The sequence below is a fragment of the Rhagoletis pomonella genome, unplaced genomic scaffold (genome assembly GCF_013731165.1).
Source record: "Rhagoletis pomonella isolate Grant_MI unplaced genomic scaffold, Rhpom_1.0 Rhpom_scaffold_00006, whole genome shotgun sequence".
Lineage (NCBI taxonomy): Eukaryota > Metazoa > Arthropoda > Insecta > Diptera > Tephritidae > Rhagoletis > Rhagoletis pomonella.
Genome location: NW_023458560.1, coordinates 52379347 through 52399676, shown reverse-complemented (window position 1 = coordinate 52399676; position 20330 = coordinate 52379347). Strand labels below are relative to the sequence as shown.

The 20330-nt window shown below is 32.6% G+C and overlaps 2 protein-coding genes across 6 annotated transcripts in view; one reads left to right on the top strand and one right to left on the bottom strand.

Moving 5' to 3' along the window:
• The window catches only part of LOC118740930 (dual 3',5'-cyclic-AMP and -GMP phosphodiesterase 11-like), a 307854-nt gene that overhangs the window by 84217 nt on the left and 203307 nt on the right, over positions 1–20330 (bottom strand). The window lies entirely within an intron of this gene.
• Positions 1–20330, top strand: part of LOC118740931 (dual 3',5'-cyclic-AMP and -GMP phosphodiesterase 11-like) — a 54329-nt gene that overhangs the window by 12947 nt on the left and 21052 nt on the right. For both annotated transcript variants that reach the window (XM_036472692.1, XM_036472691.1), the window contains exons 3-6: positions 2189–2335; positions 7515–7854; positions 8759–8901; positions 15350–15500. In XM_036472692.1, coding sequence (XP_036328585.1) covers positions 2189–2335; positions 7515–7854; positions 8759–8901; positions 15350–15500 — 781 coding nt within the window. The remainder of the gene's footprint in view (positions 1–2188; positions 2336–7514; positions 7855–8758; positions 8902–15349; positions 15501–20330) is intronic.

Here is a 20330-nt window from a genome sequence, read left to right as displayed (position 1 = left end):
GTGTTATTGAGATTTCAACATATATAGTACGGGGATTAGTGACAAGGCCTTAGGGACCTTGTACAATTTTAGAAGAAATAACAAGTTACTTGTCTTCATGTTTTGATTTTTTTTCACTTGTTCTTGAAATTATTTCATTCCTAATATATATGCAGGACGTTAATTTAATCAAAAGACAACATAAATACGAAAGAAGTTGCACATGTACAGTCGAAACATCGAGCAACTCTTTGTAGGTCCCACGAATCTAACGTCATCGGCACTGTCACTCATCGGAGGGTTAATCTCTATCTCCTTTTCTTGGAAACCGTAATTGCTACACAAAATCAAAAATAAAATGCCAATAAAAAAATTATATGTAGATGCCCGGTCGGAAATAATTCTCGATTTTGGACAGGCTTGCTTTCTTCCGTCTAGCGCCCGACAAGGAAAACTACCCAGTGATTCTGGAGCGCTTCCGGCTAATGAACTGTCGAATCACTAATCAGAGAATTCCCATTAAAATAAACTGAAAGTAAAGCAGATATACATAAATAAGAATATTTTTAAAAATTGAATGAAACTAAAAAAAGACAAAAAATAAATAAAAATTCCTTTTTAAAGCAACAAAATCTAAAACTTAAAATAAAATGTATTTAACAAAAGAAAAACTGGAGGGATATTTTAAAATAAACAGCACACGTCTTTAGGCAATAATCGCTTATTCCAAGTAAGAAGAAAATCTTAAGTTACTACATAGTACGTATAACAGAAATGTTTAATGGGAGAATAGAAAAAGTTAATGCGGGAAAATTGGAGAAGGAATAATAGAGTTGCCGTTTATATTTTATCAAAAACTAATAAAAAAATAAAAAAAAAATTTCCAAAAATAAAAAAATATATATTTTTTCTTTTCTTAGCAATAATATTCAACACCTACAGAGAATGAGCTTAAAAAAGAAAACAAAATAAATTTATTTAAAAAAGAAAAAAAAATAAGTTCCTAAAAACTAAATTAATAAAAAAAATATTCCTTTTGAAATCATGACTTATAAATTAAGCAAGAAAAAATAAATAAAAAAATACATAAAATTAGTTTAAATTAAATTAAGTTAAATAAAAAATTTATAATTTTCTTTTTAAAACAATAAAATCTAAAAATTAAAAGACCATTAAATAAAAAAATATGAAAATTAAACAAAACAGGTAATTTTTAAACAAAAAACAAAAGCGACTTCAGTTCTCATATAAAAATTTAAGAGTACCGTTAATTTCTTCATAATCCAACGATCGAATCTAAACCAAATTAGTATGGGACCACCTCTGAGGTACCAGCTTTCGGTTAACGTGATCCAAAGTTATGCGGTAACATAACATTGATAATCTTTCCATTCCATCCATTCTTTTACATTGATAATCTTTCCGTTTTGTGAAGTCGGTTAAAAAAAATATAATAATTCCGTTGTCCGAGGACTCTAACTCGGATCTTTCGAATGGGACACTATAAATTTCTTTAACTCTATAAATAATGATAATTCAATAAATATCGATAACTTGATAAATTTCATTAACTTGAGAAATTCCCCCTAGTTTTTTATAGCCCCATAACTATCCGTTAATTTCGATAACTAAGTCTTTGTGTCTATAAATTTCGACAACTCAATAAAAATGTATCAATTTGAACGATTCGTTACGGTGCTATAACTAAATAAACATGAATAACTCGATACATTTCGATAACCATAAGCTTCGATAGCTTGATAACTTTCAATAACTAATGTTTTTGTGACTGAATTTATTGCGATTCCTATACAAAATTTTTAATAAATTTTGTCACCCTTTCAGTTACCTTAATTCTTATGTATTTCTCATAGTTCTAATTTTCGCCTTTATCTTCAACTTTGCCTTCACTTTTTTGTCTTAATCATTTTTATCATCTCTGATATAAATCTGATAAATTTTTAAATATTATTGAAATTTATTGCTAAAAATCAAATATCTTAAAACCCTGGTATATTTTCCATGTACCTTAATTTGCATTTAGAAAATGCATTTTCTTTGTTGCCCTTTTGAGCACCGGAGTGCAAAAACGTAGTCCTACTACAATGTATTCCTGTGTATACTACTTATTTTTAAATTGTTTTTGTTTTACAAAACCAAATTTGCTGATGTCTTATTCATTCATTTTTCTCCTTTATTCTCTTTGCAGAAAGGCCACACGACAGGTGGTTGATGCCTGGCTCGTTTCACATGCCACCTCAGCTGGAAATGATGTCTCTTTGACTGGCTCACTCACACACACCAACGGACAAAGTTGCTCATCGCGTGGTGGTTCCGGAGCGACAACGCCCGTGAGGTAAGTTTATAAATAATTTTTACAAGGAAACGAATATACAAATAGAAAAAGTATAAGTGCGTCTAGGATTTTATTTTATATAAATTCATACATTGATGAACTGAAAATATCTCACTAGCTATCGTTTACTACTTAGGGGGCTTTAAGTGGAAAACAGCTTGAGTGCTGAATGTAAACACATCACCAGCAGCGCGTAGGCGTTTCAGCAGAAAGTAATTGAAGTTGACATCTTTTAAATGGAACATTTACAATATTAAATAGCACTCATATTACGCTGACAGATTTTGCTTACAAAAAATAAGTGAATATTGTTTACCAAGCTAAAATTTGTCGCCTTAAAATAGTAAGCAATAGATATGCATGGAGAGGACAGTTAGCAGGACCCTACTGCAAATTAGAAAGCAAAAATTTCAAGGATACTCTTTTGCTGTATTACACTGGCATATTTTACGCTCACCCACTGGATTTTGCGGTTTTCCTTTTTTGCGTTTTGCATACTTATGTACATACATACATATTTCCTTTTTTATCTACTACATGCTCATCTCTTTTGTTGTTATGACGAGCGCCGCTTGCGGCTTTTGGTCAGAGGTTTGTAGTCTATTACACGCATAGTTGTTGTTGTCCATTGTTTTCCATCATTATTGTTTATTTATGCCGCCACTCAGTTGACTGGCAGGCAGTGTTGGCGTGTTAAAAGATAAGTTACATTACGGGCGTATGTAAAATTGAGAATGGTCAGATTTCTTTTCAACATTTTTACTGCTAACCGCAAAGAAACTGCCGGTGGAGGTGGTCATTCCAGTGATTGTTGGGCATTTGTTGTTTTGCTTTAATTTGCTCCGTTATTTTTGCTGGTGGGTGCTATTTACTTATTTGTGTAAGGCATTTATTTATTTATGTTAACATTTTAAAGTATCTTAAACTTTCAAACAGAAAAAATCGTTATGGTGGATTTCCACTAGGCATTAAATGGCAAAAATGACAAATGACAAAGTTGTGCATTAAAAAATATTCGTGTCATTACGTTCAAAAAAAGTGTCATTAAGTTCATTTCCACATGGCATTTATTTTTTGGCATTTCAATGCCTAGTGGAAATTCGGCATTAGATCTCAAAAATTCTGAAAATTTCTGAAAAACCACCCATCGACCAGTTACAAAAACCGCCTAAATAGGCATAGTGGCAAAAATGAGATTTTATAACCCTGAACTTCAGGTACCAAGATATACAATGTAAAATTACAGATAAGCCTACCAAGTCAACGGCTTAAATAAAATAGCAAAAAATACAGTTTTCGCCTTGCTGTAAAATTAGAGGTTTTGCAACTGGTCGATGTGCGGTTTTGCAAAAACATTTATATTAGCTCTCAGCCGTTCACTGTAGATATCGAGTGAGAAACATAACATCAACGGAGCTGCGTTGCACTATTTGACTTTGGTTACATGAATAGCTCGTAAATTTTAGGACTATTTTTTTAATTTTTGAAAAAATTAAAACTGCTTACATTTTCAGGATTTTGCGGGACACAAGTAATTTTTTGTGGCTTTAAGAATTTATTATATTTGTCTAAATTTTGCAGATATTTTTTTTGGAGTTTTACAAAAATTTTAATTTTTTTGGACCTCTCCGCAACTCAGAAAAAATCAGTAATTATACCTTTCATGAGTATGAAATGGTATTATAACTTTGGTCCGATGTTTGTAGGTACCAGAATAAGAAGAGATAGACCCATTAAAATGTATACTTGAATGATCAGAACGGCGAGCTGAGTCGATTTAGCCATGTCCGTCTGTCCGTCTGTCTGTCTGTCTGTCTGTCTGTCCGTCTGTTTGTATGCAATCTAGTCTCTCAGTTTTCGAGATATCCGGATCAAATTTGGTAGGTGGGTGTATTTTTATAATGTATTAATCATTTGTCGGAACCGGAAGAATCGGACCACTATAACATATATCCCTTACAACTGATTGTTCAGATATGAGATTTTTCGTTATAACTTCTCCATTTATGCAGCTAGGAACATAAAATTTTGCATTACTTCTACCCATTATCAACAGAAAACTTAGAGTAAAAATTACAAACGTCGGGTCACTATAACCTATAGCTCTCATACAACTGATTGTTCAGATATAAGGTTTTTCGTTATAACTCCTTCATTTAAGTAGCTAGACACATGAAATTTTGCACTGTTGTCACCTATTATCAAAAGAATACTTTCAGTGAAAATGGCGAAGATCGGGACGCTACAACCTATATCCACCATACAACAGATTGTTCAGATATGAGATTTTTTGCCATAACTTCTTCATTTATACAGCTAGAAACATAAAAATTCGCATCGTTTTCACTCATTACTAACAGAATACTTACAGTGAAAATAACAAAGATCGGGTCACTATAACATATATCTCCCATACAACTGATTGTTCAGTTATGAGAATTTTCGTTATAACTCCTCCATTTATGCACCTATACTTCCACCCATTAACAACAGAAATTATAGTGAAAATAACAAAGATCGGGTCACTTTTACATATAGCTCCCATACAACTGATTGTTCAGATATGCGATTTTTTGTTATAACTACTCCATCTATGCAGCTCGAAACATGAAATTTCGCACTATTTTCACTTCTTGTCAACAGAAAGTTTACAATAAAATTAACAAAGATCGGGTCACTATAACCTGTTTATTGCCCCCATACAACTGATTGTTCAGATATGGGGCTTTACTGTAAAACTCCTTTATTTGGACAGCTAAAACCGATAAATTTTGTAAGCTATTTTTTAAATAATAATACAAAGTCTACTGAGAAAATCGTCAAAATCTTGTACCACTGATTGTTCAGATATCAGTTTTTGCGATATATGTATATCCTTTATGTAGGAAGCTAAACCCATTAAATTGTGTTACCGGTTTACGTACCGATCACACAGTAGTGAAAATCCCTTAGATTGGTGCTATATAAGGTATATCTTCCATACCTCTGATTGTTTAGATATGATTTTTTATATATGTATCTCCTCTATCTATGCCTGCTGTGAATATATAAATTTATTCAAATGCAGTAATCTGTTAAAGTAAAATTTTCAGATGCTCATGAAAGGTATGAAGTCTTCGGCATAGCCAAAGACAGCGCTGCTCTTACTTGTTTTCGAGATGTGTTAGTACTTTTTCGAAAGTTCCGAGAATTTGCGCTATTTTCGGAGTTTTTTTTTAATCTTTCAGAACTGCTCGGGACATATGTAATTTTTTGTTTAATTTACGAGCTTATTTCATTTGCCTGAAATTTTTTCGGAGTATGACAACTCTTTGAATTTTCTGGACTTCTCCGCAACTCGAAGATGTTTTGGTACTTTTCCGAATGTTCTGGGAATTCCGGGTATTCTCGGAGTTTTTTATTTATTTTTAGGAAAGTATTCTGCATTTTTTGGAAAAATCAGATTTTTGCTTCTAGGACTTCTCGATACCTTTCCGAATTTTGGGTCGGAGTTTCCAGTTTTCCTATGGAAATTTTTCAGTCTTTTTAAGAATTAACGCTACTTCAAATCTCCCTGCAGCGGAGCTCTTTCAGGATGTTTCGGAAAAATTATTTCAAATTTTTTCGGATATTCAGTTTTTGTTTTTCGGAATTTATATTGCGGAGATTTTTCTTCTGAAACTCTTAACACATTCAGGCAGCTTTGGAAAGTTTATGAACTATACAGAATTTTACGAAAACACCAGTTTGTTTTTTTTTTTCGTAACTTTTCGGGACTCGTAATGATATTTTGGTGATTTTCTGATACTGTTCGGTATTTTTAGAGATATTTCTTAGGCACTTTTCGAAATTTTAAAAACTTTTTGAATTTTTTCTGGACCTGATGAAGAAGTTCAAGTTGTCTTCCCATATGTAGAGATTAGACTTTCCATAAGTTTTCGGTGATTTATTGGCATTATTCAAACGTTTTCCGGATATTTTGTGATATTTTTTGAAACTGGTACTTTTCATGAATCTTGGATACTTAAACATGTTTAAGGATTATGCGATTTATGCCTTTTTTTAACTCTATGGGACTTTTTTGCACTTTTCTTGTAGTCCTCTCGACTTTTTTGGGTGGATTGGATTTTGTTTCAATTCTTTGATATTTGAGGGAACAAGAGTTCCTTGCAGGATTTCTAGCTCTGAAGAACTTAAGAAAATATAACTTTGTTAGCATAACGTTTGATGAATCTGGTAAGGCGATCATTTATGAATGATTTTAAAACTGTCGGGAGAACATGCTGCCTAGATTTAGCAGCCTTAGGACTAGCAAAAACGCCTCTTTTTTAAAGAGTAAGGCTAGAGGTATTATGTCTCTGATAATTCCTAGGGCCTCATTAGACTTGTGCACATGTCTCCTGTGAATGGCCGGTGAGTCAATTTCGGTGATATTCTCCAAGTTTTTCCATGAAGTTTTTGACAAGCATGAACGGGCTTTGTGGCCTTATTGCTAATCCTTGTAATAGAAGATTTTTCTGTTTGGTATGCGTGGAGCCTTCCGTATCCATAAGTAACTAGTAGCTTGGGTTTGAGTTAGGTTTCCCATATGTGGTAGTCAATTAGTTGTTCTAAGGGTTTGATAAGAAAAGAACTGGAGCTCATTAGTCTAATCACCTTTAGGCGTTTTAGCTATGAATGCGACTTAAATAAACTTCTTTCCATGATAAGTGTACGTGAGCGAAATGTTTTGTTTGTCCCGATTAGGGTTCTAGGATTAGGGTTAATCAAACACTATGCTATTGCTGACATGTAACATTACCACATTTTCCTTTTCCGTGGTAAAGAATACGAAAGTTTCGGTAGTTTTATTACGACAAAATATTTTTTTTGTAGTCCTAAAAATTGTATTTTATAATCAAGTCCAAGCGCTTTTATCCAAATAATTAATTGATTGCTTGCATTTATACTTGACATCTGCTATGGCATGCTATCAATTATCTTAAAATAAACAGAACTTATTAATTAAATGTATTTTTTTTTTCTCTTTTCTTCCTCTTCTTTTCTCTTCCAATGACTATGCGTTTAATGATTTTCAATAACTCGCGAACAAACATTCACGACACCCGTTAATTATCTCCCACAACCGCGCTCAATCTCACTCAAACCATATTGCGCTTACACTACTGACACTACTCCATCAATGTTGGTGACGCTGCAGAAAAATTTCAGCGCATGAATTTGAACGTGGCGGTCTACTGAAGCCAATTGTCAACACCATTGACGGTACGCCGACATTCTTAAGTATAGGCACACAAAATGATTGCTCGTCAAATAACAATAGCAATATTGGTGGCAGTAATGGCAATAATGTCGGCGGCGCAGGCGGTGGTAACTGTAACAACAGCAATGGCACGGGCACAATGGGTGCTCATCACTATCATCACCATCATCATCATCATGGACAGACGGCGCACGGCAGTATGGGCTACTATCGGCCACAGCGTTTGTCACGCAACGAGTTGAAGGCTTTGGATGAGAAGGAGCTTATTTTTGAACTGGTAAGGTATTGGGGCAATCATGCAAAAGTATTAAATAACTATGTGGGTAATGTGGGCGGGAATGAAAGGGCAGGGGAATGAGGGGAAAAAGTGGTGTACAAATAAATTAATTAATTTGCGGGTGATGGCGATTGGTTTTAGTTTTTTGTGTTTTTTTTTTGGTATCTAACGTTTTTACGAGTGGAAGGGTCAGTAGCCGTAGTGGGTTTACCACTGAAACACATTTAGTAACGGTTCAAGTAGTTTGGACATTTAATGGATTTTTAGTTATTTATAGCCAGTGTCAGTAGATAATGGCATGTAGTAAATGAGTATAGTTTTATTAGAAGTTTAGTGGTTACTTATACGCCCCGTTTTACAAGGAATTAGTTTTGATACAATAAATAATTTTTTCTTTGCCGTCCCCAAGTAAATAGTATGTATATGTGCATATGTACGGGTGGGCAAAACTAACTAAATATATTTTTAAAGTGAAATTTTTTTAAATCCAATTCTGTGCTCCTTTCCATTTTTCCTCCTTTTTTACTTGTACGCTCCAACGCTCGTGCAAACTTTTTAATTAATAAACAAAGCAGCAGCAATTTCCCCATTTCTCTACAGCAAACAACAATAACTTCGTATTGAATCAATTTGCTTACACTATTTTACTACATACATATTTCTTCTCAACAATTTCTCTTTTCATGCATGTACTTGCAACATTTTTGTTTACTCTGGCTGTTGGTTGTTGGATGTCGCCATTGTTATGTACCGCTACAATGGCCTTTTGTTGCAATCACCATATCGTCGCAACTACAATGAAATACCACCAATCAATCGTCTACACAACAAACTTGTTGCCACGTGTTTGTCGCACGTGCCTCATCGTTGACGAACATGGCGTTTGCGAAATGTTGCAAATTAGGTAAAGGATATCTGCAATGAACTGGAAGTGCGTACATTGTGTCACAAAATCCTGCAGAACGTGTCAATATTATTGAATGCCGATCGTGGCTCATTGTTTCTGGTGCAAGGACGTTGCAGTACCGGCATTGATGGACCCAAGAAGTGAGTATGTCTTTTTGAATGTAAATTTATCTCATTGTTTTTTTTTTGCTTGATGCATTGTTTATTTGGATTAAGAGAAAATGAAGAATGAATAGGGTGATGATGATGATGATGAGGATTGTAAAGGAATATAAGGACCATGATAATCAGTTGCATACATATGTTTGTGTGTATGAATAAATTCGTGTGAACTAATCAGACAGAATTCGCGTAGTTCACTTTAGCTGCATAAATTAATCAAATAATTGGTTTGAACTGAATTCGTGATAAAATTAAGAAAACAGGTAATTTTTAAGCAAAAAAATCCGACTTCATTTCCATATATAAAAATTTAAGATAACCGTTAATTACTCCCACTCTCTACATCCAAAACTCTTAGTTAATACTGTTTTGAAAGAAATATAAAGTACGCAGATTTTTTCAAATAATTAAATTTTATGTCAGCATTTTACGGAAGCTAAAAATGCGTTCTTCGAATATTTTTTTGGGCACAGCATCAAAAACGAAGAACATTGAAGAAGTACGCGCCTTTAAGGCTCGAGTTACAAGATTCTAAATTCAATTTCCTGCAGAAATTCAATATTTTGCCTACTTTCTAAACAATATTAACAAACACTCAAATTCGTAAAAATAAAGGCCTTAAATGCTTTATAAACCAGCTAAAAAAATAAAAAAAAATATAAATGTTGTAAATTGCGATACCTGTTCAGATTTATTCGCCACTAAAATTATTGTTGATATAAATTGGTAAATACAGATGGGTTTTAGTACATTTATATTTTGTGTGTTTTTTTCTTTTTTATATATTTTTCTTTAAAATTTTGTGTTATAAAGGACTGACTTTTTTTGGTCTTTTAAATTTATAAAAAAAATATGTAATTGACTTCAGTGACATTATGTCTTTATTTTTTTGTGTGATTTTTATATTTATAAAAAAAATTCTTTGTTTTCAGTCTATTTTCTGGCCAATTTTCGTATATTTTATTGATTTAGATGAGCTTCTTTGGCCTAGGTTGTGATTAGTGCAAGTAAAACAACGTTTTTTCTAAGCCAATGTTGAGTAAAAAGTGGTGAATCTTTTCCCTCAGGATTTTTATTTTTCAAATAGTAGTAATAATTATGGTTATATTTTATATTATTTATGTATTTTTTTTAATTATTTGACTGAAAGTATATTGCTTAAAATATGATCCGGAAAATTTTTTCGAAGATTTTTCTCAGTATAGCAAATTTGCTAATTTGCTAGCAGTAATAGAGTACACTGAGCGCTTTCCTTCTTTTGTATTCGTAGGAAAGTGGTATGTCAAGTGTAACCTATTGAGTGAAAAGGGAGGCTATCTCCAGATTCTCCCTTTCCATACTGCTTACTTTTTGAGGTAGTTAAATGCAGATTGTAGTATTTCAGTAACCGCCGATATGAACTTCTCTTACCAACAGAATTATGTGCGTAAGTCAACAGCCTTCCCATTAACCTTAATTGCTTTTGATGTAGTGCCAAGGACAAACTTGTTTAGTTCGCGATCCAAAAAATAATCAATGGATCTAACCACAAAGAAACCATAAATGATAATAAAAAAATAATTTAAGGGCAATCACTAAGAGCATAAGCCGTTTATTATAGTTTAAAAGCTCATAATATTTTAACAATACAACTGGTTATTACACTTTATTGAATACGTTTTTTGTATTAAACATACCAAAAAATCATCTGCATATGAATTAAAATTAGTGTACGCTTATTTGAATTTACCTCAATTAGTTAAGCGTAATATTTTAGCCAGCAATAAAAAGCTCAGCTACTCACTAATTTAACTGATAACTTAATCCTTTGCATATTTCATTTGCATTTCAAATTAATTTGTTCGATATTGTAATTTATATCCAAGCATTTTTTTATTTTATTACACAGCTAAAGTTTTTTATGTTTTTTTTTTAATGCATAGTGTGCGCATTAATTTTTGCATATTAAAACACACATTTACATTTAAAATAATATTTTTTTATACTTATCGTTTAGTGCTGTGGGCTGCTCTGCTGCTTTTCGTGCATGCGGCAGAAAGTTCAAGGATAAATAAGTATTTCATTACACCAAATATTTTCGCTAATAAATAAAATACGATATTATTAAAAGTTTAAACCTTTTAGTAGGCACTTAAACAATATTTATACATGTACATTAAAGTGGTCAAATTTTTGTACAAGGAAAAAATTTCATCCTAGAAAACGGGGCATCCCCTTAGTTTTTTCCTTTTAATATTTCTACTGCAACTATAACAGGGTGCTCAACGACCTTGAAATGCAATACTAGATCGCTGTGAAACTGGCAAAAATATTGGTGATTTTTATAAAAAGGCGCTGTTGCCATGATAACCGAAACTTGTGATATTTTTTTAGATAATTTAAATTTGAAATGTTCTTAGGTTACTTAACCAATTGTTTAATTGATATATGTACATAATACTTCTTGGGTTCTATGAGCATCATGAGCATCCTCTAAATTTATACTTAGAAACGTAAGGATTGGTACCAGCACCTATATGGGTAAAAGAAAAAATGTTTGGAAGGTGCCCCAAACCCTATCTTGGAAATCTTTTTTCGACAACCCTAAAGGTTAGGATGACCAGAATTTTTTAACATTCCAGGAGGACATATTCTCCACATTGAAACACACAACAAAATTTTTATATTTATTTTAACACCTAAATAACAAATACATTAACAATTCAAAGTTTCTCTAAACACAAGACAAACAAGTTAATAGTACACTGCGTTGCATAATTATAAGACCGCCACATATTAACAAGTTTTGACTATTTCTTTTTAAATTATTTGATTTTAATAGTATTACTTCCAAAAGAAATGGCTTTTGTTCCTCGTCTTTCATCAAAGTTCGATTATAATTTTGTTTCAACGCTATATCTCGTTCAGCAATATCATTAACATATTTAATACTCTTAATCTTCTCTAAGACAACCAAGTTCAGGGTAATTTTTTAGTGAATTTAATGCCCTGCAAGAATATGCCTAGAAAAACGTTTATCCCTTTTTTATAACTTTATTTAACGGTTCAAAAGTTATAACATTTTTAATGAAAACAAATATTTTTACATTTTATTTACATAAAAAAATTTCAAATTCCCACCGAAACCTTTTAAAATTGAAATAAAAATTTTTCCAAATGGGAGAATTTCCTTCTCAGTAAATAGGTTAAAAAAGATGATGCCGAAGAAGAAATTTTGGCGAATGTTAGATTTATGGGATAGAAAAAAAATAAACTTTGAAAAATTTTAAATTCTGACTTTTTGGGTTTTATATTGGTTGGTTTGGTTTTTATAGTACATACATATGTATGCCCTATGATTTAGATAACTGATTCCTAATTTAAATAATAACAGGCTTGCCTTTGTGGCTTAGTTTAGTGAATCTGTCTATCGGATCCGGCAAAATCTAACCACTGTAACATATAGCTTCCATAAAACTGATTGCTCAGATTTGAAATTTTTTCTTGTAACTCTCCATTTTTGCAGCTAAATAGGAGCATGAAGTTTCGCACTTTTTTCACTTATTGTCAATAGAAATCTTACAGTGAAAATGACAAAGATCGGATCATTATAACCTATAGGCTATAGCCTCCATACAACTGATTGTTCAAATATGGGGTTTTATCTTAAAAGTCTTTCTTTTGAACGGCTTAAAGCTAGCAATTTCGTGAGCTATTTTCTAAATAATCATACGAAGTCCACTGAAAAAATCGTCAAGATCCTATAGCACTAATTTTTCAGATAACAGTTTTTATGATATAACTCTTTTATGTAGGCAGCTAAAACAATTAAATTGTGCGACCCGTTTACATATCGATGATAAAAAATATTTAAAATCATTTATATTAACGCTTTAGATTATTGTTCAGATATGAAATTTTTGTATATACCTCCTCTGTCTACGTATTGGACATATCTATAGCACCTCCATTTCAAAGTGATATTGTGTGCCACTTATGTTTAATTATTTATTTTTAAGAATTTTCAATTAAAACACAGTTCATTCTATAACAAAACTCATAAAAAGAAAAGTTTAAAACTTTTTAAAAGACTAAAAAAATACAACAAATTTTCACCCAAATTTCAAAATTTTTTCTCAGAATTGTACACAGTTTTATAGCCACTTAAGTTTTAGTCTAATAATATGGAAGTTTTAAATGGCTAAAAATTACACTGATTTTTTTTGATCTTTTTTGTCACATTCGCTTCCCTATAACGAATAAACACAATTTATTTTTATATGGAGGAAACCCGCAACACCTTTGGTGAAAAAAATTCTAAAAAAAAAACGGCCGTAATTTTTAGCCACTTAAAACTGCACATGCAATTTTTTAAAACTTAATTAAAATTTTTTTGAAATATAAGACTTTTAATTTTTCGAAAAGCTGACCTTTGACCTTATAACACCTGTAAAAAAGTTATATACCGTTTAAATAAGAGCAAAAGGCGGACCATGTCTATATTTTTACTTTTTTAGTTGTTTACATACAATAATTAAAAATAACAAGTAAGAAAGTCTAAGTTCGGGCGGAGCCGAACATTAAATACCCGGCGCAAGTATTAAATATATGTTTTTTCACCTTTCCGAAACCTTCCGCTAGATGGTAAGCCGGGGTGTATCAATTTTGAGTAAATTAGCGTCCTTCAATATCGAAATATTGAAGTTTCAAGCATTTCTGAAATTTACCGTTATATGAGAAGCGGCCGTTATTTTAGTCCGATTTTAATAATTTTCAACGTTTTGCTTATATTTGGCAAGCACAATAACCACATCGAGTTTGGTACAAATTGGTAGAACGGTTACCGATATACATATATGTGATCATAAGTGGCGGTGCCACGCCCATTTTCCAAAATTTTACCACAAACGTATTTCTTGGTAAGGAATTGTTTCAAGCATCAATTTTGAATAAATTTGCTATAATATTTACTGATTTATCGAGGATTTCGTATTTCTCTAAATTACCGTTATATGGGATGTGGGCGTGGTTATTGTCCGATTTTTTAAGTTTTCGGCCATTTAGTATGCTGTACCAAGGCCAACAACTGTGAGGAGCTTGGAAGAAATTGGTGCAGCGGTTACCAAGATATACACATGTAACCATAAGTGGGCGTGGCTACGCCCATTTTCCAAAAATTTATAATATTCTTATTTTTCGTCTGAAAATTATTACAAATATCAATTTTGAGTGAATTATCTTCAGTAGTTACTAAAATATCGCAGTTTTCGTATTTCTGGAAATTACCGTTATATGGGAAGTGGGCGTGGTTACTGTCCGATTTCGCTCATTTTCAATACCAACCTACCTTGGATTAACAGAAACCTACATACCAAATTTCGTTGAGATATCTCAATTTTTGCTCGAGTTATCGTGTACACGGACGGACGGACAGACGGACAGACGGACTGACAGACAGACATGGCTTAATCGATTTCTCTATTCATTCTGATCATTTATGTATACATTTGTCTATATCTATTTCGATTCGTTTTGGCTGTTACAAACAACCGTTATGTGAACAAAATTAATATACCCTTGTGCACAAGTGCGCTCGGGTATAAAAATTTTTACCCAAGGTCCAATTTCGAACTTCGAAAGCAAATATCTCAATTTTGGAGGCTGAATTTGAAAAACGGAGAAATTACTTTTTCTTGATTACGATCTATTAAAAAAAGTTGGTTTGCTCCCATACCCAGCCAATTACTGTACAGTGTTATTAATTGGAAAGTATAGTCAATTCAATCAATCAATTCAGAATTTTATGTCGATAAATTTTCGCCACTTTGGAGGAGCTTTTAGCTCGTAGTGCGCTGTGGAATTTTATGCTCAATAATATATTGTACCAGCGTTCCCTGCTTGAAAATGATTTATAAATTTTTAATGTGCTTGATTTGTTATTAACTCGACTTTGTTTATTGCCTAATAACTTGTAATTTTACATGCAATATAGTTAGTGATAACCACATATATGTATAGTATATACATACATATATACTTACATACATACAATAAGCACATACATTCACAAACATAGTCACTTCTGTTTTTCTGATGTCTTTTGGCAATACATAGAACAAATTATGTCTTACATTGGGGTGAAGTGTTGTGAATAGTGACTTTTATGGCGGCCCTATGTTGCACATGCTACCAGGCAATTTCGCGCAAGAAACAACAAAATGAACTTAACTATGATGAATTGCAATTAAATTAGGGATAATGTGTTGATTTGCATAAGAGATTGCTGAAATTTTTGTAACAGATATTAAAAACGGTAGCCATTGCAACTTGAGTGAACGATAGGAAAAATTTGGGCAGAAACGTTGCTTCTCATTCATACATATTTAAAATCAACATTTTTAACAGATTGTAAATTTATTTATATTCTTTTATTTATCGTTTAACTCAGATGCCTCGTTTCGAAATTGTTCGACGTTTGTCCACGCAGCACCGTGGAAGAGATGGAACAGCAGGAAGAAGTGCGCGTTGCGTGGGGCACTGGCATTGCAGGGCATGTGGCTGAGAGCGGTGCACCAGTGAATATACCAGATGCGTATCTGGTGAGTAATACCACAAAAAAAAATCAAAAGAGTAAAGTAGCTAATAATGAGAAAAGACAACTTCAAGAAGGATACTAATCTAATAGAACAGATGAAAACTAGTAAAATAGATAAAGTTGATATAATTCGCTGGCTTATAAAAGAGGTTACTGAAATTTTTAATTACATATTTTGTTTACGATATTGATACTAGTGATACCATAACAAAATCCATAGCGATAGCTATAACACACTGATTAAGTAAGGATGGGCCTACATAGCAATATCGATAACAAATCGGTAACGATCAAATCGATAAACGAATCATGACGATAGTTATAACTACAGCGATAAAAATAACAATCCGATAACGATAATGACAATCATAGCGATAATGATAACGAAAACGATAAACATAAAGACAAACATAACAATAATAGCAACGATGACGACAGCGATAACGATGACAAATCGATAACAATAGTACCAGTCATAATGACGGCGACAACGATAACATCAATGATAACGATGACGATTACCATTACGATTACGATTACAATTACTATTGGTATAACGATTCCGATTTCGATTACTATTACTATTAAGTTTGCGATTTTGATTACACTTTCGATTACGTTAACGTTTACTATTATGATTAGGATTATTGGCATTACGGTACCGACTAAAATTACGATTACAATACTGATTACAATTATGATTACGATTACCTATACGATGACGATTGCGATTAGTAGTACTATTACGATTATGATTACGTTGACGATTACGATTACCAATACCATTATGATTATCTATACGATGACGATTGCGATTAGAATTACGATCACTTTTGCGATTATGATTACGATTGCGAATACGATTACGTTTACGATTAAGACTACGATGACAAGGACGATGACGATTACAATTACGATTACAATTTCGGTTACGATTACCATTGCAATAACGAATACAAATCCGATTGTAGTTGTGATAGTGATTATGATTACGATTATGATTGCGATTACGATTTGAATCGCGATTACGATTGTAATAAAATGAAAGTTTACAAAAACGATTACAATTATTTAATTTCAGAAAATTATATAAAATCCACCCGATTAATTTAATTCTCAGCACCATTTAGATTTGTTTTCTGTGCCCTTAAAATTTTTGACATAATTGCAAGATACGCAATAAATTCTTAAAAAGTTATAATGAATTTTCCTCAGACAGTCTCAATTCATCTGAGAGCAAATTTGCTTAACTCTAATCTCCCTGTTTCACATATACTTATGAGCAAATCTCACGCATTGTTACAGTTTTCGAAAAAATGCGTTTTTGGTCGAAAATGGTGGCACACTTATCTATGATACTGCACTACCTTCAGTTTTCCATAAAGAACAAGATACCATCGAGAAATTGTATTTAAATGAAAATTTAAAAAAGATATACGAAAAAAAGTACAAATAACAACTTGTGCTCATATACCCGTAGTTGTGTATATAACATATACGCCCTGTAGCACGATACACAGTTGATAACTTAAAAGTAATATTATTCAAAAGTAATTAAATATTGGCGTGGAATATTTTCCTACAGTATTCTTCACGAATGCGTATACTAATTTTTCATGTGTATAACAATTTTAGAATGAATTTAGAGTGTGCCAATAAAAATTTTAAAATGAATTTTTGTTTCGCAAATCACTGTCATCTTATAATCCATGTAATTCTTTTTCATTTAATGGCACACTCGTTTTATTAATATAGATTGGTTTTTGGCAAAAGAACATTTTCACTGTTTAATGTTAACATTTTGAAGTATCTTAAATATTTAAAAGGAAGAAATCGTTAACTTTCAAAAATTACAAAATAGCTGCGACTGATATTGTGAATGCTGTCATTATTTTAAATTTGGTGGCACACTTTTGAAACATCACTGATATGTTGTATTTGGTGCCAACTTTCATTGCCTCTAATCTGAACATTCTATCTGAAAGCTTCCAAAAGTTCTTAAAAAAAAAACAATTATTATTTTTTGAGTTACAATGAAACAATGAGAAATTTTTGTCCTTTTTTTGCCTAAATAAGCGTTTTAAGACTAAAACTGTTCAAATACTTAATTTATTTTTTGTTGAACTAATTTCTGGAACTCCATTGATTAAAACAAATGCAAGAAGATTGCTTAAGCGTTTTTTTTGTGACTATAGCGGGAGTTACACTAAAAAAACCACTCGAGAGATTTGCTCATACATAATATTTTAATGGAGTTCAGCGGTACAGGGAGGCATTTATCCATGTTGTTCCTTGCTATTAATCCGTTTTTCAAACATGACAGTCGGAATTGACGACAAAAAGATAAATTTTTTTCTTTATATTACTTTCCTTTTTGATTTCTTTACACCGGAACCAAGTCAAAATATTATCTTTCTCTGTGTGGCCACACTTTTGTGTATGTATCGTTAATCATATTTCCACGAGCATCATTTTTGGTTTACGAATCAAAGTAGTTTTAAAACATCTCTCCGATCATAAACTATTTTTCATATTTCGATTCGAAAAGCAAAATTTTCCACTTAACTTTTACTTTGGCAAGCGTGCGTTGAGTAGAAAAAAAGAAGGAAATAAAAATTTGTGAAACAATTTTGTAAAGATTTATGTACTTACACATGTATGTATATATGAAAGTATTTTCCACTGCGCCACATTTTTAACTGTTTGCAACTGCAAAGAAATTCTTTCAACTGGTTTGCCATTTCCACAGCATCCTAAATCCTTATATTTCACTGACAGACGTAAGAGAAAGATTAATGATAATTTTGCTTAACTTTTTTTTGTTTGCTTATGTATTTTCGTGCGTCCACTTCTTTTCACCGGAACTCTACTGTTAAACCTTAAAAGCATTGGGAAACGCATAAGTACAAAGCATGATACAATAATTTTTAGAAGGTAGTTTCACTTTTTCTTCTTATCCGCCATGTTAGCTATCTGACAGAAAACGTGTTTCGTATTTTTTGTTGTAGCAACTTTTTCAAAAACAAAATCCAGCTTTTGACGTTGGAAAAATAAAACAAAGAAAAGCCAAACATATACATAAGTAGAGAAATTTTCGAATATTTTGTAATAATTTTCTTCATAAAAAATTAACTGCTGCTTTCGTGGATATTGCAACACACGGAATAGATGTAAGGACACAGCTATAAGAGCCACCGCACACCACAGACTTTATCGGCCGCCTATTTAAATGATAGGGCTCGCTTGAAATATGTACATGAAGATGTATGGAGGTGCGCACATTACACCAGCTTAATCGCTCTGACCAATAAGTTGTGGTGCAATGGAAAGACTAGCGAGCACATCTAAATTGGCGGCCGATAAAGTCCGTGGTGTGCGATGGATCTAATCCATTATCAACAAGAAATATTGCTGTTATATTTTCATTTTTATGATTTTTATTCATGTGATTAGCTGTGGCAAAAATGTATGAACAAAATACGTGTATTTATATTAAAAATTAAGTGATCAGTTATGAAACATATAAATCTTTACATGTTCTGTTAAAAAATATCTAAAATAACAAGCGATAATCCCCAAGTTCTATATCGTAGCAGTGGCCACATTGCGTGTTTGTCACAGACACGGTTTATGTCAAAAATTTTGAAGTGAAACTACCTTCTAAAAATTATTGTATCATGGTACAAAGTAAAAACTCCAAAATGTTGGCATGTGCTTAGTGGATTTAACGAGTTGATGTGCAAGTTCTTTATGCAATTAATCTTCTTAACAAAGGAGGAAAAATTTCGTGACCACAAAAGAACTTCGCTAAAGTAATCTTGAGTTAAATGTTTTGGAGTTAGAAATGAAAATGCAAATAGTGAAAGAATTGGGTCTTTATTAAAGCCGTGAGCAGTATTTTGAAATTAGTTCTTAAAAGAAAATTTAGCAATATTTTCAGGACTTGGCTCGAAGATCTTGCAAGCAAGATGTTGCATGAAGTATGGACATGGCCACACGAAAACCTCGAGCAAGGCTTTTTGAACCGATCTATCTTTTCGCTAAGCATGCTGAGTATCGTTTAAATTTGCGGAAGTATGGCAGCGGGAAATGTGTGGACTCGAAAGACTATAAGTAAACTTAAAGAGAAACGAGGAAAATCTTTTCCAGTGTTGTGGCCCGTATTGCCTATTTTAGGGATAAAGTCTGCTCTTTACTCGCTCAATGGCTCTGATATGAAGTATAGCTAAAAAGTATATTACAGCTGTAAATTTTCTAAAGGCCGGGAGTAATGAGTCTTGTGGTCATCGTACTTTGTATCCTGTATGGCAGACATGGGCACTTTTGCCCGTATGGGCTTTTTTGCAATTAGTCTCGACTCATCCCTTATGGGTATAATTGGTGATCAATTAGTCCCCAACTCATCTCTAACGGGTACTATTAACGATTTAATGATATGTACGCACTTAGTCAATGAAATTTCATGTGCGGCGTTGGCACACAGAGAGAGTATTCGCCTAACCAAAACTGAGCACCCCGGTTCGAAATTCAGCTGGCGCAAATTTTTATTTTTATTTTTTAAAAGTGACTAGTCGCTTTTCATACCCGTTCAGGTATAAAAGTGAACAATTAGTGTCTTCATAGGACATGCTCGAACAAAAGCGAACAGTTCATTCCATATAAAGAGATCAAAAGTGGTATTAGTCGCATGCTCCTTTGCGATTGCTCCCGGAGTCATCCTGGATTAGTTCCATTTTTTGCAGGGCAAGTAACCGCGAGCTGAATGCGTGATTGTGTTAGTGTGCCAATTACGTTTGAATGAAATTGCGTTCGCTTTGTTACGCTTTCGCATGTA